This window comes from Perna viridis, chromosome 7, assembly GCF_037379345.1.
Source record: "Perna viridis isolate PV_CMFRI_1.1 ecotype Kerala chromosome 7, ASM3737934v1, whole genome shotgun sequence".
NCBI lineage: Eukaryota > Metazoa > Mollusca > Bivalvia > Mytilida > Mytilidae > Perna > Perna viridis.
In genome coordinates, this window is record NC_142451.1 from 10,001 (window position 1) to 27,357 (window position 17,357).

The 17,357-nt window shown below is 38.1% G+C and overlaps 1 protein-coding gene across 1 annotated transcript; it reads right to left on the reverse strand.

The window, feature by feature from the left end:
- Positions 1–3,808: 3,808 nt before the first annotated feature.
- LOC148610837 (uncharacterized) lies at positions 3,809–14,183 on the reverse strand. The gene is made up of 2 exons (XM_088590575.1): positions 13,930–14,183; positions 3,809–6,795 (listed from the first exon to the last, which is right to left on the reverse strand). The coding sequence occupies exon 2, from the start codon at positions 6,746–6,748 to the stop codon at positions 4,109–4,111; it is 2,640 nt and encodes an 879-aa protein (XP_088446701.1). The 5' UTR covers positions 6,749–6,795; positions 13,930–14,183; the 3' UTR covers positions 3,809–4,108.
- Between the last annotated feature and the right edge of the window lie 3,174 nt (positions 14,184–17,357).

Below are 17,357 nucleotides of genomic sequence, written 5' to 3' on the forward strand. Positions count from 1 at the left end.
CTAACCCTAACCCTAACCCTAACCCTAACCCTAACCCTAACCCTAACCCTAACCCTAACCCTAACCCTAACCCTAACCCTAACCCTAACCCTAACCCTAACCCTAACCCTAACCCTAACCCTAACCCTAACCCTAACCCTAACCCTAACCCTAACCCTAACCCTAACCCTAACCCTAACCCTAACCCTAACCCTAACCCTAACCCTAACCCTAACCCTAACCCTAACCCTAACCCTAACCCTAACCCTAACCCTAACCCTAACCCTAACCCTAACCCTAACCCTAACCCTAACCCTAACCCTAACCCTAACCCTAACCCTAACCCTAACCCTAACCCTAACCCTAACCCTAACCCTAACCCTAACCCTAACCCTAACCCTAACCCTAACCCTAACCCTAACCCTAACCCTAACCCTAACCCTAACCCTAACCCTAACCCTAACCCTAACCCTAACCCTAACCCTAACCCTAACCCTAACCCTAACCCTAACCCTAACCCTAACCCTAACCCTAACCCTAACCCTAACCCTAACCCTAACCCTAACCCTAACCCTAACCCTAACCCTAACCCTAACCCTAACCCTAACCCTAACCCTAACCCTAACCCTAACCCTAACCCTAACCCTAACCCTAACCCTAACCCTAACCCTAACCCTAACCCTAACCCTAACCCTAACCCTAACCCTAACCCTAACCCTAACCCTAACCCTAACCCTAACCCTAACCCTAACCCTAACCCTAACCCTAACCCTAACCCTAACCCTAACCCTAACCCTAACCCTAACCCTAACCCTAACCCTAACCCTAACCCTAACCCTAACCCTAACCCTAACCCTAACCCTAACCCTAACCCTAACCCTAACCCTAACCCTAACCCTAACCCTAACCCTAACCCTAACCCTAACCCTAACCCTAACCCTAACCCTAACCCTAACCCTAACCCTAACCCTAACCCTAACCCTAACCCTAACCCTAACCCTAACCCTAACCCTAACCCTAACCCTAACCCTAACCCTAACCCTAACCCTAACCCTAACCCTAACCCTAACCCTAACCCTAACCCTAACCCTAACCCTAACCCTAACCCTAACCCTAACCCTAACCCTAACCCTAACCCTAACCCTAACCCTAACCCTAACCCTAACCCTAACCCTAACCCTAACCCTAACCCTAACCCTAACCCTAACCCTAACCCTAACCCTAACCCTAACCCTAACCCTAACCCTAACCCTAACCCTAACCCTAACCCTAACCCTAACCCTAACCCTAACCCTAACCCTAACCCTAACCCTAACCCTAACCCTAACCCTAACCCTAACCCTAACCCTAACCCTAACCCTAACCCTAACCCTAACCCTAACCCTAACCCTAACCCTAACCCTAACCCTAACCCTAACCCTAACCCTAACCCTAACCCTAACCCTAACCCTAACCCTAACCCTAACCCTAACCCTAACCCTAACCCTAACCCTAACCCTAACCCTAACCCTAACCCTAACCCTAACCCTAACCCTAACCCTAACCCTAACCCTAACCCTAACCCTAACCCTAACCCTAACCCTAACCCTAACCCTAACCCTAACCCTAACCCTAACCCTAACCCTAACCCTAACCCTAACCCTAACCCTAACCCTAACCCTAACCCTAACCCTAACCCTAACCCTAACCCTAACCCTAACCCTAACCCTAACCCTAACCCTAACCCTAACCCTAACCCTAACCCTAACCCTAACCCTAACCCTAACCCTAACCCTAACCCTAACCCTAACCCTAACCCTAACCCTAACCCTAACCCTAACCCTAACCCTAACCCTAACCCTAACCCTAACCCTAACCCTAACCCTAACCCTAACCCTAACCCTAACCCTAACCCTAACCCTAACCCTAACCCTAACCCTAACCCTAACCCTAACCCTAACCCTAACCCTAACCCTACCCCTAACCCTAACCCTAACCCTAACCCTAACCCTAACCCTAACCCTAACCCTAACCCTAACCCTAACCCTAACCCTAACCCTAACCCTAACCCTAACCCTAACCCTAACCCTAACCCTAACCCTAACCCTAACCCTAACCCTAACCCTAACCCTAACCCTAACCCTAACCCTAACCTAACCCTAACCCTAACCCTAACCCTAACCCTAACCCTAACCCTAACCCTAACCCTAACCCTAACCCTAACCCTAACCCTAACCCTAACCCCTAACCCTAACCCTAACCCTAACCCTAACCCTAACCCTAACCCTAACCCTAACCCTAACCCTAACCAAACCTTAACCCTAACCCTAACCCTAACCCTAACCCTAACCCTAACCCTAACCCTAACCCTAACCCTAACCCTAACCCTAACCCTAACCCTAACCCTAACCCTAACCCTAACCAAACCTACCCTAACCCCTAACCCTAACCCCTAACCCTAACCCTAACCCTAACCCTAACCCTAACCCTAACCCTAACCCTAACCCTAACCCTAACCCTAACCCTAACCCTAACCCTAACCCTAACCCTAACCCTAACCCTAACCCTAACCCTAACCCTAACCCTAACCCTAACCCTAACCCTAACCCTAACCCTAACCCTAACCCTAACCCTAACCCTAACCCTAACCCTAACCCTAACCCTAACCCTAACCCTAACCCTAACCCTAACCCTAACCCTAACCCTAACCCTAACCCTAACCCTAACCCTAACCCTAACCCTAACCCTAACCCTAACCCTAACCCTAACCCTAAACCCTAACCCTAACCCTAACCCTAACCCTAACCCTAACCCTAACCCTAACCCTAACCCTAACCCTAACCCTAACCCTAACCCTAACCCTAACCCTAACCCTAACCCTAAACCCTAACCCTAACCCTAACCCTAACCCTAACCCTAACCCTAACCCTAGGGAAGTTGATAATCCTGGTTAAAAAGTCATCATGTTATTCGTAAGGTTTGGTCAATAGTTTTTCCTTTAACATCGATTTCCAAGTTTTGGTCAAGGTGTGAGGCTGACCCTACAGTGTCTTCAGTATCCTTTATCTCAAGTTCATTGAGATAGATGCGATGTATCAAATCCCCGAAATTAGGATTGTTTAAAGATAATACGTCATCTATATAGTGGAAAGTGAGATTAAAGGATCTAGCCAAACGATATTCTTTCTTTCGGATCAAATCAGCTATAAAGTCAGCTTCATATGAGTGAAGAAATAGGTCAGTAAGTAAAGGGGCACAATTTGTTCCCATTGGAATGCGGACCGTTTGTTGAAAAACACGTCCACCACACTGGACAAATATGTTGTTAACTAAAAATTCCAGCATTTTGTAAACATCTTCCACTGTATATTTGGTAGACGATTTGGAATTATTTCTTACAAAGTATGAGGAATCTCTAACAAGAACTATATATTTGTATCTAGGTGTACCATCTTTTTTGGAAAAACAACGATGTATAATGTTTTTAAGTGGGGATTTTAATTGAGTATGAGGAGTAGAAGTACACAGTGTGGAAAAATCATAGGTTTTAATGCTATTATATTCAGATAATAGTCTTGAACTGATTGTCTCCAAAAGATCTTTCGAATTTGTCAGGATCCACATTGAATTAATACCACTACGGGAGTAACAAGAGTTGCGGTAGGACTGCAGACCCTCTTTGACAGTTGTGAGTATAGAAGTGAAAGGTTTTGAAAGAGGTTTGGTGGTATATTTTGCAGATTCAGGTATGAAACGTTGTTTGTATGGATTCTTGTGGAGTTTAGGAGTGTGGTAGCGATATAAGTTTTATCACTGCTACCTCTGATAATAATCATTTATTATCATTTGATGAAAAGTTACCAGGACCAAGTCAGAATGCACACCTAATAATTTGGATTGCAACTACTTGTGCGACAGTTTATACAAGTAATAACTTGTACAAAGTAAAAGCATGTAAACAACATATAGGTATCAGCCGCAATCGGTTTAAACAACAAACTCGAGAAATTCATTTTTATTTTTAAACAATTTTAAATTGTTTACACCCTTTAACTTAAGGATTTTGGCCCCCTCCCCAAAAAAAAAAAAATAAAATAAAATAAAAATAAAAAATAAGAAATTAAAAAAAAAAATAAAAAAATTCAATACTTCAGAAATGTATATTGAAATGATTTGAGACAAAGCGAACACATTCCGTTCGTCGCAATAACCATCCGGTGCGTGTGATTGATAATCCGTCGATCTCCGGTAAATTTTGTCTGTTTCTTGTCGCCGTTTGCTTAACAAATAATGGCTTCAGACCAGTTATATTTGTGATAAGGCCGTTCATAGATATATCCTCACAAAATCTGCCTTTATTCCACTTGACTAACTGCTTATCATTCATGTACTGCTGTAAATATTTTCGGTGAAGTAACATTGTTTTGCCAATGGCTATAACAGCGCGTCTTCCTTCAATCTTGTATTCATTTTTTGCACTGACAAACCGCATATCTGAATCTACTCCTACGAGCCGATTAACATTTTTTGTCCAACCAAGAAGCATATGGCGAAGAAGAGGTTCACTCATGACAACATCGTCGTCAATAAGCAAAACTGCGTCAGTTGTTATGTATTGCGATACATTGAAACGGTTGTTCATACTGTTATCGTCAGGGTAAACAAAGGTTATTTTTGAAAGATCATACTTTGACGAAAAATTGTCATGTTTGTTATTCCAAATCAAAACTATCGTTTTTATCATTTTCATGTTTAAATAAACCTTAAGAATAGATTCATAGTTTGGTATACGCTTAGTTGAATATCCCATTAACACAACTGAGACTTCGAGAGATTCGTCATTACCTACGCAGATTGTGTCTTTACCATTAAGGAATTCAGTAGTAAGACTAGAAATAATTGAAACACAAGGAGTTGTGTAGAAACCCACCTCTGTTTTCCAATTCTCTAGGTGTTTTTGGGAAATAGTTATTTTGATTTTGCTATATTGAAGAAGTTTTGACATTGACTCAGAATCCATAGCCTCAGTGAAGAACAAAATAACTGACTTGACATTTTGCGAATTTTGCACAATTTGTAATTCTCTAACTACAATAGTATAATTCATATTTGAAACGAAAAAAATAATATCCTGCTCACTGTTTACACGTTCGTAGCAAGGTATATGGTTTGGTATATTTGTTTTAACATTCTGACTTTTTTTTCGTCCAATGAAATATACCCCTTGATTTTTTAATCGTTGAAGCTCTTCTGTGTCCCATTTGACATATATTACATCAAATAATGACATGATTTGCTTTGCAATAGCCGTCTTGATTCGAATCGGATGTAATTTGAATTCACGATCATCGGGTGAACTAGCAATTCCACTGTAATTATCCCAGAGTCGCTCATGCCAAATTAGTAATCCATAATCCTTAATCAAATTGACTGCAGTTTTCAGAGCTGTTAGTCCATCGTATACGTGTTCAATAACATTAATCATGACTACAGTCTCAAATGTTCTATTAATTTTTATTTCCTCTGCGGGAATAGAAAGCAGCGTGGTCGGCAGGTCATTAAGTTTGCCCTTTTTGTAAAAACAGAATTTTACAAAATTAATATAGTGAAAGACCATAGGTTCAATCAAGGTAATGCTTGTTGCTTTCTTGTTCTTAAGAATAGTTTTAGATTGTGTGAATGGACCAGCTCCAAGTTCAATGACATTTCCTAGATCATATGGAAGATCTTTATAGTAATTAAAAGATTTCGCATGGGCCTCGTTTCTGTCGTTATTCGTCATTCTCGTATCCCAGGTTACTTGTTCAACAGTTTGCGCACCTAACCATCGTTCACAAGATACCGATACTACTCCATACTCTTCATTGTAGAAACATTGATCATTTAACGGGAAACATTGTTTTTGAACAAATGTGTCACAACCGTTCCCTGTCCATGCAGGTCCACAAAATGTTTTTCCAAATAGTGTAAAATTCTTTGGATATTCGTATCTTGTCTCTATAATATTTTCATTTCCAGATTTTTGGTTTGTCTTATAACTTCCAACACACCACCCTTTAACTGATCCCCGAAATACCCAATCTTTAGCAATGATCATTTCTAAATACTTTACTAAATTGTTTCTCTGCAGATAATGAACACCTTCTAGAACAGACGGCCACGATTCAGAGCAGTCGTCTATTAAAAGAAGGTTACTTTTCGAAGCTAATCGTATCATATGCTTCATATCTGTTATAGGGAAATGCTCGTGATGTGCACCATCTATGTGAATGATATCACATTTACCATGGAAATTAGGAACTGTGACAGCTGAATTACCTTTGATAATGTTAATGTCTCTGCCTGGAAATTTTTTTCGTAGCCATTCTAAAGCTGCATTTTCATACTCCTTCCTATCCCACTGATCAAAGGCTATATACTTAGCCGTTAAAGTTGAAAATAGGAAAACAGTTGCACTATGACCACCTGCAAATCCAATTTCACAGATTGTACGAACTTGATGCATTCTTGAAAAATTCTCAATAGCTTTAATATAGCTTTTTACTTGCTGTGGATTTTTACCGCTATAAATATTCCCATAAATTTTATTTTCTGTTGATTTTTTCCTGATAGTAAAATCTAACTCATCTAAAAGGTCAAAGAGTTCTTGGGATCTCATAACTTCAGTTCGTTTATGTTTTGTTGGGCTATCATCAAATCTCGTTTGGTTTATCGCCGCGAAGTAAGACATCATTGTAAATACAGCTAAAGATAAACAAATGATGATGACTTTTGTCTTCTTGATAAACATTTTGAAAAATACAGGTTTTATTTTTCTTTTTGTTCTGTGCTCTTATCCTGAAATACAATTAAACTTGATTGAAAATTCACAGAATTGGTCATGACATTTCAATAATTTTTAAGTATTTTGTTTTCTATAAGGTAGGATAATATATTACAGTATTGCGGTTTCCGCTATAATCTTGGTTCCCGTGATTACTTACAACAGCTACATGTAGTTAGATACATTCTACCCTCAACCTTTTACAATATGCCGGTGAGGCAGTCTATCAAGATTTATAGTATGATCTGTATTGCCCATAACCTACTACAATATCCGTATTGGCAAGAAGGTAATGTGATCACTGATCTTAATGTTCTATTATATGACAGTAAGAGATATAGTCTGTCTATATAAGAAGCGAGTATTATCAGCACTATCTATTCTTCACCTATTACAATATGCGTATGAGACTGTATATTAGAAGCTAGGCTAAGCAGTATTGACCGTAACCTACTACATTAAGTCTACACAAATTCTCTGTCTAGGTAAGTAGCAAGTCTAATCAGCTCTTCCTTCAATCTACTACATTATGTTGGTGAGACGAAGACTTCATTGAAGTAGCATACCATACCTGTCTCTAACTTACTGATTTACGTTGGTGAGAAGAAGAGTTTATTGAAGTAACATATCAGACCTGCATCTAACTTATTGATTTATGTTGGTGAGCAGAAGAGTCTGTCTATATAAGTAGCTAGTCGGACCAGAATTGCCCCTAATCCACTAATTAATTTGGGTAAGATGAGTTTATCAATGTTAGTAGCTATCCCGTCCAGAACTTCCCCTAATTAAGTACAGTATGTTTGTTAAACAAATAATCTCTCTAGGTTTGTAGTTATTTTGACCAATACTGCCTTTCAACTTATAACGATTTGTGCGTGTGGGAGACACTAGGTCTGCCTAGGGAAGTCTCAACTGTGATTAATACGGCTGAGATATTTTTCTGAGATTTATCTAGGTTTGCAGGTAGGTCAAACGTACAGCCCTTAACCTACTTAATTATGCGTATGGCACTCTGTCAAGGTCTGTAAATTGCACAAACAGTAATGTCTTTAACCTACTAAGATACGTATGTGAAGCTCTGTCTAGGTTTACAGGTAGTATAAACAGTATTGTCCTTTAGCCTACCTAGATTTGTCTGTTAGGTTCTATCTAGGTCTGCAGGTAGTCCTTAATCTACTAAGCTATGTTTAGGAGACTTTGTCAAGACTTTTTGTGGGATTCTGTCAAAGTTTGCAGGTAGTACAAAACGCAATGTCCTTAACCTACTAAGATATTTTTTTGTGATATTCTGTCCAAATTTGTAGGCAGTATGAATATTACTGCCTTTAATCTATCAAAATATGTTTGTGAGATTCTGTGAGATGTGCTTATAGTTTAAAGAGTAATAACATCAATTTACAAAAGAAAAAAAGTGAAAAAAAAAAACCAAAAACAAAACAGTTTTGTTTGTTTGTTTGTTGGGGTTTAACGTCCGAACAGCAATATTTCAGCTATATTCAGACAATGAACATGAAATGGATGATAAAATGAACATGAAATGAAAAGAAAAAAGAAAGGATGGGTCACAAGGATAATAGGGTCGACAAATTTTGATTACCACTCGAAAAAGGGGGAGATGGGTAAGGTCGGGCAATTTAGCCTCCTGTGGCGGAGCGCAAAGGTTCCTACTCCTATCGAATACTATAGTAGGGTTCTTTAACGTGCGAGGAACGTGGCTTCTTTCCCAACACGGTGCACCACTATGGTTTGCGGTCAGGAAAAAAAAACAGAAAACACTATGAAGTTGTACAAATAGTAATGTCTTTTACGTACATAGATATGTTAATGAGTCTCCATTTAGGTTTGTAGGTAGTATGAGCAGTAGTGACAGTAACCAACTATGATGTTTGTGAGATTCTCTCTAGTTTGTAGGAAAAAAAAATAGAAATGCCCTTAAACTACATAAATTTTTTTGGTGAAATTTCGTCATATTTGTAGGCAGTTTTAACAGTAATACCCTTCACCTCTTAATATGTTTGTGAAATTCTATCCAGGTCTGTAGGTAGTATAGACAGTACTGTCCTTAAACGTCTTATGTATATCTTTTAGGGTCTTTCAAGGATTGTAGGTAGTATAAGCTGATTTCCCTTAAACTTCTATAATATGATTGTGAGTTTTTGTTTAGGTTGGTAGGCAGTAAACAAAATAATGCCCAACACTACAATGAAATATATGAAATATATGAAAGGTTCGCAGGTAGTATAAACAGAATGTTCTTCACCTCCTACGATATATTTTTGAGACCGTCTTACTTTCTTAGAATTATAAGCAATAATGCCCATAGTAAACGAAAATACGTTTGTGAGATTCTGTCTAGGATTGTCGGATGAATAAGCCGTTATGTCCTTAACTTACCCAGATATATCTGTTAGATTCTGTCACGGTTTGTAAGTAATCTAAAGAGTAATGTTCGTAATCTATAAAGAAATGTATGCGTGACTCTTTCAAGGTTTGTAGTTAGTAAAAACAGAAATGTCTTTAACCTACAAAGATATGTTTGTGAGACTCTGTGAAGGTTTGTAGGTAGTACAAAGTCTCATGCCCTTAACCTACATAGATTTGTCTGTGAGATCATATCTAAGTATGTGGAGAAGATAATTAGTAATGTCCTAAACCTACTTGCATGTTTTTGAGACTCCGTCTAGGCTTGAAGGTAGTATGAACAGTAATGCCCATAACCAATTAAGAATTAATGACGCAAGTGCTATAGTACAGGTTCAACTAATGAACCGTTTATCCATGACGTTGGTGATATTGAATAAACAAAAAATAGAACACAATCAAATTATATTGGTTCTAGGTGAATACAATCTCTGGTAAACTAAACCATACCTCCGAGAAACCAACGACTGCGTGGCACCGCTAAATTTTGTGTAATCGTCGAGAACACCACTCTCCCGTATTGTTTGTGGAACTGGACACGTTTGTCACGAGTCCTACATGTATATAGAAAATAGTGCATATATTTGTAGGTTTTGAAACTAAATTATTTTGAATCGATATATTTCACTGAATATTGAAACGTGTATCGTTCCATACTCAAAGTTTTGGTCCGCCCTGTGCAGGGCCGGGTGTTAAAAGAATAGGCCTGCAGCAGCGCTAAGCTTGTCGTATAATGCGACTAAATAGTGCTCAGAAACCTAGCCGGGGGCTAGGCGCTCTGCCCACAGAGCAACTGGGATGTGTGCCCCAGGTGGTTCAATGGGGTTCCCCTGGCGTGTTACATGCATGGTTTGTCAGGCTATAATACGGAAAACCTGACCGCAAACCATAGTGGTGCACCGTGTTTGGAAAGATGCCACGTTCCTCGCATGTTAAAGAACCCTGCTGTGGTATTCGATAGGAGTAGGAATCTTTGCGCTCCGCCACAGGAGGCTAAATTGCCCTACCTTACCCACCCACCCCTTTTTCCAGTAGCAATCAAAATTTGTCGACCCTATTATCCTTGTGACTCATCCTTTTTTTTTTTTTTTTTTTTTTTCATTTCATGTTCATTTTATCATCAATTTCATGTTCATTGTCTGAATATAGCTGAATAGCCCCGTGCAGGTACGGGTGTTAAAAGAATAGGCCTGCAGCAGCGCTAAGCTTGTCGTAAAAGGCGACTAAATAGTGCTCAGAACCCTAGCCGGGGGCAAGGGCGCTTTGCACACAGAGCAACTGGGATGTGTGCTCCAGGTGGTGGAATGGGGTACCCCTGGCGTATTACATACTGGGGTTGTCAGGCTATAATACGGAAAACCTGACCGCAAACCATAGTGGTGCACCGTGTTGGGAAAGATGCCACGTTCCTCGCACGTTAAAGAACCCTACAGTGGTATTCTCCCGGAGTAGGAACGTTAGGGCTCCGCCATAGGAGGCAAAATTGCCCGATCCTACCCACCTCTTCCTATTTCCAGTGGCAATCAAAATTTGTCGTCCCCATTGTCCTTGTGTCCCATCCCTCTTTCATTTCATCATTTCATGTTCATTTTATCATCCATATCATGTTCATCGTCTGAATATAGCTGAAATATTGCTGCTCGGACGTTAAACCCCAACAAACAAGCAAACAATATAGCTGAATAGGCATACATTCATGAATCTTACTTTTTGATACGGTTACCTCGACAGAGTACGGTTACAAAACAAAGATGTTTTCTCAAGGCTTTCCTCAAGTCAAATTTTACACATTCAATATAATTTGACGTCAATTGCTTATGACGTTACAAACATTATGACTTCGCATTTCTGATATATGCAATTACGTGTCAATTGCTTTTAACCTACTACGAAATGTGGGTGAGACTAATAAACTTCCTCGGCATGTAGGTAGTGTGATCAGTACTGCCATTTACCGACTATGATATGTCGGTGAGACAAAAAGACTTTCTCTGCAAGTAGGTAGTCATATCAGTAATGTCCTTAAGTGATGAACGATATGTGGGTGAAACCACGAGAATTACTCGGCCAGTAGCTAGTCTGATCAGCACTGCTCTTAACCGACTACAATATGTGGGTGAGACAAATAGTCTTTCGCAGCCTGAAGCTAGTCTGATCAGCGCCGTTCTTGACCAATTACGATATGTGGGTGAGACAAATAGTCGGTTCTATGTTTTTTTAAGAAGTAACTGGAAAGTAGTCTCCTGAACCATGATTTTTCATGCGCATAAATATCAAGAAGAGAAACTGGTGATTGAACTTAAAAGATGAGTTTTCACTTTCCACTAATAGTATCTAAAATTCCATATTTAGAATTTGGAATTCCATACAGAAATGTAAAGACCTTTACGTACAAATTCCCACCACTTTTTAGACTTTATCCTATTAGCTTTTGATCTTAACTGTGTATTTCTGAAGTGAAGGAGGCCATAAAAAATATCTCTTATATTTGAAGAAAAATACATTATTAAGGAAAACTTTACTTTCTACGCTACATTGCATGAAAAGATTAAAGAACAATATAACATTATATGATATGAATTTAATAATCACCTACCACAATTGGTTCATTTCAGAGAGATGCACAAAACAAATCAAGCAATATGAGATAAACTTCAAATATATAAAGTGATTGTTATAATAACAATAATAATATTTATAAGTAGATCACCGTATCTGAACTTTAACGCAAACATCTTACTTCACTTCTTTCAAGATTCAATACAGACGATGCTGTTGTGATCTTTGTTCAAATGTGAAATAAAAAAATGAATATATTCATGTAAAAAAACAAATTTTACTGTTAGACTGATTTTACACATTAAATACAAAATCAATACACATGGTGATCACCTAGGAACCACTTCGTTCTCAGCATGAGTATCATTTCTTTTTTCTAAAATTCACTTCAAGTGTCGGTATATTAAACATAAAAGAAAATGGCTTTTGACGAATTTTAAAAATTTAAAATGAAACAATGAAAATTGTTTATTAACAACATTGGAAAACCTGACATTGGAGCTCCTCTTCAAATGTATACTTAAACAAAATAAAATGAAAAACAAACAACAAAGTTTGAACTGAGGGATGAGTTTAACACAAAGAGCAACATAACAAAACATCTAAAATGTAGATAAAATAAAAAGCAGATTAAACATCCAATCAATTGATTGATTTGGCTATTGTATCCAACGACCCCAATTTTTGTCAAATTTAGATTTTATAGTTGAAAAACTGACGGAGCCTATTTTTTTCTGTCGTTTAAATATGTATTTTTTTTGTCAATTATCAAATGTTTTGACACGGCGATACAAACACTTTCAGATGACGATAGCCACAGATTCTGAAAATGGAGGTTCTTTCTCAACAGGATCACTAATTGTTTTATTATTGTATGAACGTGTTTCTACTGGAGTCTTGGTTCTAAAACACTTTGTTGTTTTTAACTCTTTACTTAAATCATTGTAAAAACTGATTTGTCGTCATCTTCAACCCAAACCTAAGAATTTATCATAATTTATAAGTGCTAAAATTGTTTTTTTTTAGCCAACCCTTCTTTAAACATGTTTCTGATATTTGTATTTTGTATGTATGATTTTAGTGACCTTATGTTCTTTGTTGTATATGTCTGTTTTCCATGTCTGGTCTTTGTCCTAGATTACATTCTTTTGATTCCCGCTATAACCTTGGTTCCCTTGATTATTTTTGAACAGGTTTCTCGATATGTAGGATGTTCGAATAATAAAACAATACATTTTATTTTAATGGTCCACTTCTCGACTAATCCTCACACAAATGTTTAATGTGACGATTTCCTATCAAAAAAACGCTGGTGAGTCTTTCTTTTAATGTTTGTTTATTGTAATAAACTTAATCTAGAACCCAAACTTTTTGCAGACAATTTACCTCCGCATAGGGAATGCTCAGTAAAAAGCAAGATAATCACTGTCACAAAACATAACAGTTGATTGTCGAAGAGTTAAAGAAATATAGACATTTCTTATTAGAGTTTATATTCATTTAAACTGATCTTTTGAATTGATTTTATTTTTTTTTCACGTCAAAATATACTTTTAAAACAAATTTCCCCATTCTCCTGATTCCTTATTCCCCCATACAATATCCCCATCCCCCATAAACCATAGAATGGGAAATGTTCCCCCATACGGGTACTGTACAGTGACACTCGCTTCTAAGAGTAGATCATGACCCATATAACCTTTGTTCTCTTTTAAGGTTTCAAAAAATAATGGTTTAGATTATCGTTTGTACAGCCTATAACGAATGTATTACAGTTTATACGAAGAAGCAATGTTTTTCTTCTTCCGGTTCTTCGAATTCGTTCATTTATTGTCATATCTTGAGAAAACATGGGTAATGCATGTAAACTGCTCTGAAATGAATATTTTAGTTTATCAATTTAGCAGTATTAGCATTTGGTACAAAAATGTATGATCTTTAAGCGTTTGTCTGTCTCTAGGGTTACAAATAAACCGACTTCTTAATTTGTGAAAATTAATGTAGCCAAATTGAATGTACCTACTCCACCTAGATTTTTCGTTAGGAAATTACCGGATTAGAAAATCCGTGATTCAATTGTTGAAACTAAAGCCTGCGTTAGTGACTAGGGGCAACGAAGCGTGGTGGATTCTTGTGACATTACCATAGTATGGTTGTACTATACTCACAAAATGAATTATTCTTCTGTCTGTTACTATGATATATAAATTCATCAAACTGATATGTTATACTTCCAGTGAATATACTTCAGAGGCCACCTGCTCAATATTTACCAATGTCTTTAGAATGACAGTTTCGTTCCTAAACATATATAAAGAAAAGCTATTTCAGATTAGACCTTGTAATAATTTTATATCTAGTTTAAATTTGTAGATATTTGAATCCTCCTTGGAAATATTCTTACAAGAATGAACTTGGTTTTTTTTTTTCGTTTTTAACAAACATGATTCCTCAAAATTCAATCGCGCGAAAAAAAAATGGTTTGAACAAATTTTAATATAACTGAATCAAGTTTGTCGTTTATACTAAGCAGATTACATATAAGTGATGTGAAAACACTTTTCCTTGTCATACGTTGTATATGGAATCTGAGTTTACGACTAAAGTTTGCCCAGTGCAGGTCCGGGTGTTAAAAGCATAGGCCTGTAGCAGCTTGTCGTAAAAGGCGACTAAATAGTGCTCAGAACCCTAGCCGGGGGCTAGGACGCTCTGCCCACAGAGCAACTGGGATGTGTGCCCCAGATGGTTGAATAGGGTTCCCCTGGCTGTTACATGCTTGGGTTGTCAGGCTATAATACGGAAAACCTGACCGCAAACCATAGTGGTGCACCGTGTTGGGAAAGATGCCACGTTCCTCGCACGTTAAAGAACCCTACTGTGGTATTCTCCCGGAGTAGAAATCTTTGCGCTCCGCCACAGGAGGCTAAATTACCCTACTTTACCCACCCACCCCTTTTACCTGTGGCAATCAAAATTTGTCGACCCAATTGTCCTTGTGTCCCATCCCTTTTTCATTTCATCATCATTTCATGTTCATTTTATCATCAATTTCATGTTTATTGTCTGAATATAGCTGAGATATTGCTGCTCGGACGTTAAACCCCAACACACAAACAAACAAACAAACAAACGACTAAACTTTTATGCAAATAATCCTTAATATGGCGAAATGGTACATGCTTATACTAAATAGTACTCGTCATCTACTCATGCTTTACAAGCATTTGGTTTTATTCTTGATCACCATGATTGTTTTATAGAGAATACAAAAATACCGACGCATGTAGCCATCTAAAACATCCGGGATGAACTTATGTACATGTGCTCTTGTTGAAATAGCCACTCTATGCTTTGAATGTTTAGATTTTCTATTGAGCGTGAAACAAATTCTATCTTTAATTCCTATTTTGTTAAACCATTGTAAAACAAATCAGCGATGTTAAAAAGCATATCGGGTTTAAGGCAGTCATGTCAATTATTTAGATGTAAACTGCATAAAAAGTCAGGCCTTTGTTCGATGCATGAAATGTTCTCTAAAACCGACCCAGTTGACATTCATATTAATTAATCAAAAATATTAGAAATTTGAAATTTTCTATCACCTTTGATAATGTTCTCATTGACACTATTGTTTATTTTGTACATGGAATAAGCGTTTAAAGTTTAAAACGAAAGAAAATAGGTCGTAAAAAGAAAACAATGTTATTTGTTTATGCTATCTTAATTGTCATTTGACGAGAAGCAACCTAAAACTGTCACCGAATCGCATTACACGTACATGTATGTGTACCAAATGAAAGTACATGTAGTTCTAGAATGAGTGTTTTTTTTTTGTGTGTGTTTTTGTTGAGAGGTAAGTGGTTCCTTAGTAACCAATAACCGCTTTTTTTGGTATGTAAATACCGCTATAAAGCTACCAATTACCGCCGAGGTAATCGGATATAAAAAGACTGTACTTAGTCTCCAATTACGGCTATTTCGTTGCAAAATACCGCTGAACAGTAGCTAAATACCTCTGCAGTTATTGGTTACACAAAACCTGCGATTTTCTACTCAGTATCCAGTTATCGCTTTTTCTTATCAAAACATTTTAGCGATAGCGTACTACCAAAGAGTGGTAGTTGCCTTCAATTAGTGTATTTGGATACAGTCCAGCGTTTATTTTATAACATAAAGCAGTAACTGGAAGCAGAGTAACCACACAATCATTTTCCCCTGTTGATAACAACTTTAACGAACACATATACATTCATGCATTAATGAATACATTCATAAACACGTAAATACATCGTATCTCATTAATACACGCAAAATTCAAACACTGGGCAATAAACCACTTTAAGGAAACAACCATAGGTGAGAAGGATATATTAATGTGTGCTAAGCAGACTGCCCTGCAGTAACTAGGGATGAAGTGTTCAGTGTTATTCAGAAATGTCATTTAAGAACTAAACATTCTAGTCGTGATAAAACAAGTTAGGCTGGAATATGTTATCAACTTATTGGCTTATTTATTGAAGCCTGTTAAAAATGCTCTAGTAGAAAACCACTAAAGAGACAAGTGGATGGAAAACCTATTATATCCTTGTGAATTCTCACAAAAATGCAGGTGGATTTAATTGATATGACAAGTAGGCCGGACAATAATTTCCGCTATATTATCCATGCAGCAGATCATTTCAATAAGATTTTCTGTGTTTGTCCCTTTGAAAATAGAAAGCAAAACGATGTTGTTTCAAAAAACAACTATTCTGTGATCTTGTTTATTTAAGGACAATATGTTTTCCCGGATTGTTTGTTTGTTTGTTGGGGTTTAACGTCCGAGCAGCAATATATCAGCTATTTTCAGACGATGAACATGAAATTGATGATAAAATGAACATGAAATGATGATGAAATGAAAAAGGGATGGGACACAAGGACAGTTGGGTCGACAAATTTTGATTGCCACTGGAAATAGGGAGAGGTGGGTAGGGTCGGGCAATATAGCCTCCTGTGGCGGAGCCCTATGGTTCCTACTCCGGAAGAATACCACAGTAGGGTTCTTTAACGTGCGAGGAACGTGGCATCTTTCCCAACACGGTGCACCATTATGGTTTGCGGTTAGGTTTTCCGTATTATAGCCTGACAACCCCAGCATGTAACACGCCAGGGGTACCCCATTCCACCACCTGGGGCACACATCCCAGTTGCTCTGTGGGCAGAGCGCCCTAGCCCCCGGCTAGGGTTCTGAGCACTATTTAGTCGCCTTTTACGACAAGCTTAGCGCTGATACAGGCCTATTCTTTTAACACCCGGACCTGCACGGGGCGTTTTCCCGGATTAAATGCTGTTAATCCAACCGAACTTGCCGAAATATCTCATATTCAAGCATGTCAAAGAAATCGCTCAGTTAACGATGACTGTCAATTTTCATCCACATGGAATTATAACGAAAAATATTCCACCACGAATCAACTTAAAACAAATTGGAAAATTGTTCAAAATATTGACATAAATGATACAAAAAGATATCGTAAGCATAGAAGTGTCTGAAAAATTCCCAACGATGTTAGAACTGTCAAATTTACGAAGCAAATTTTTGGTCGTTCCCTCC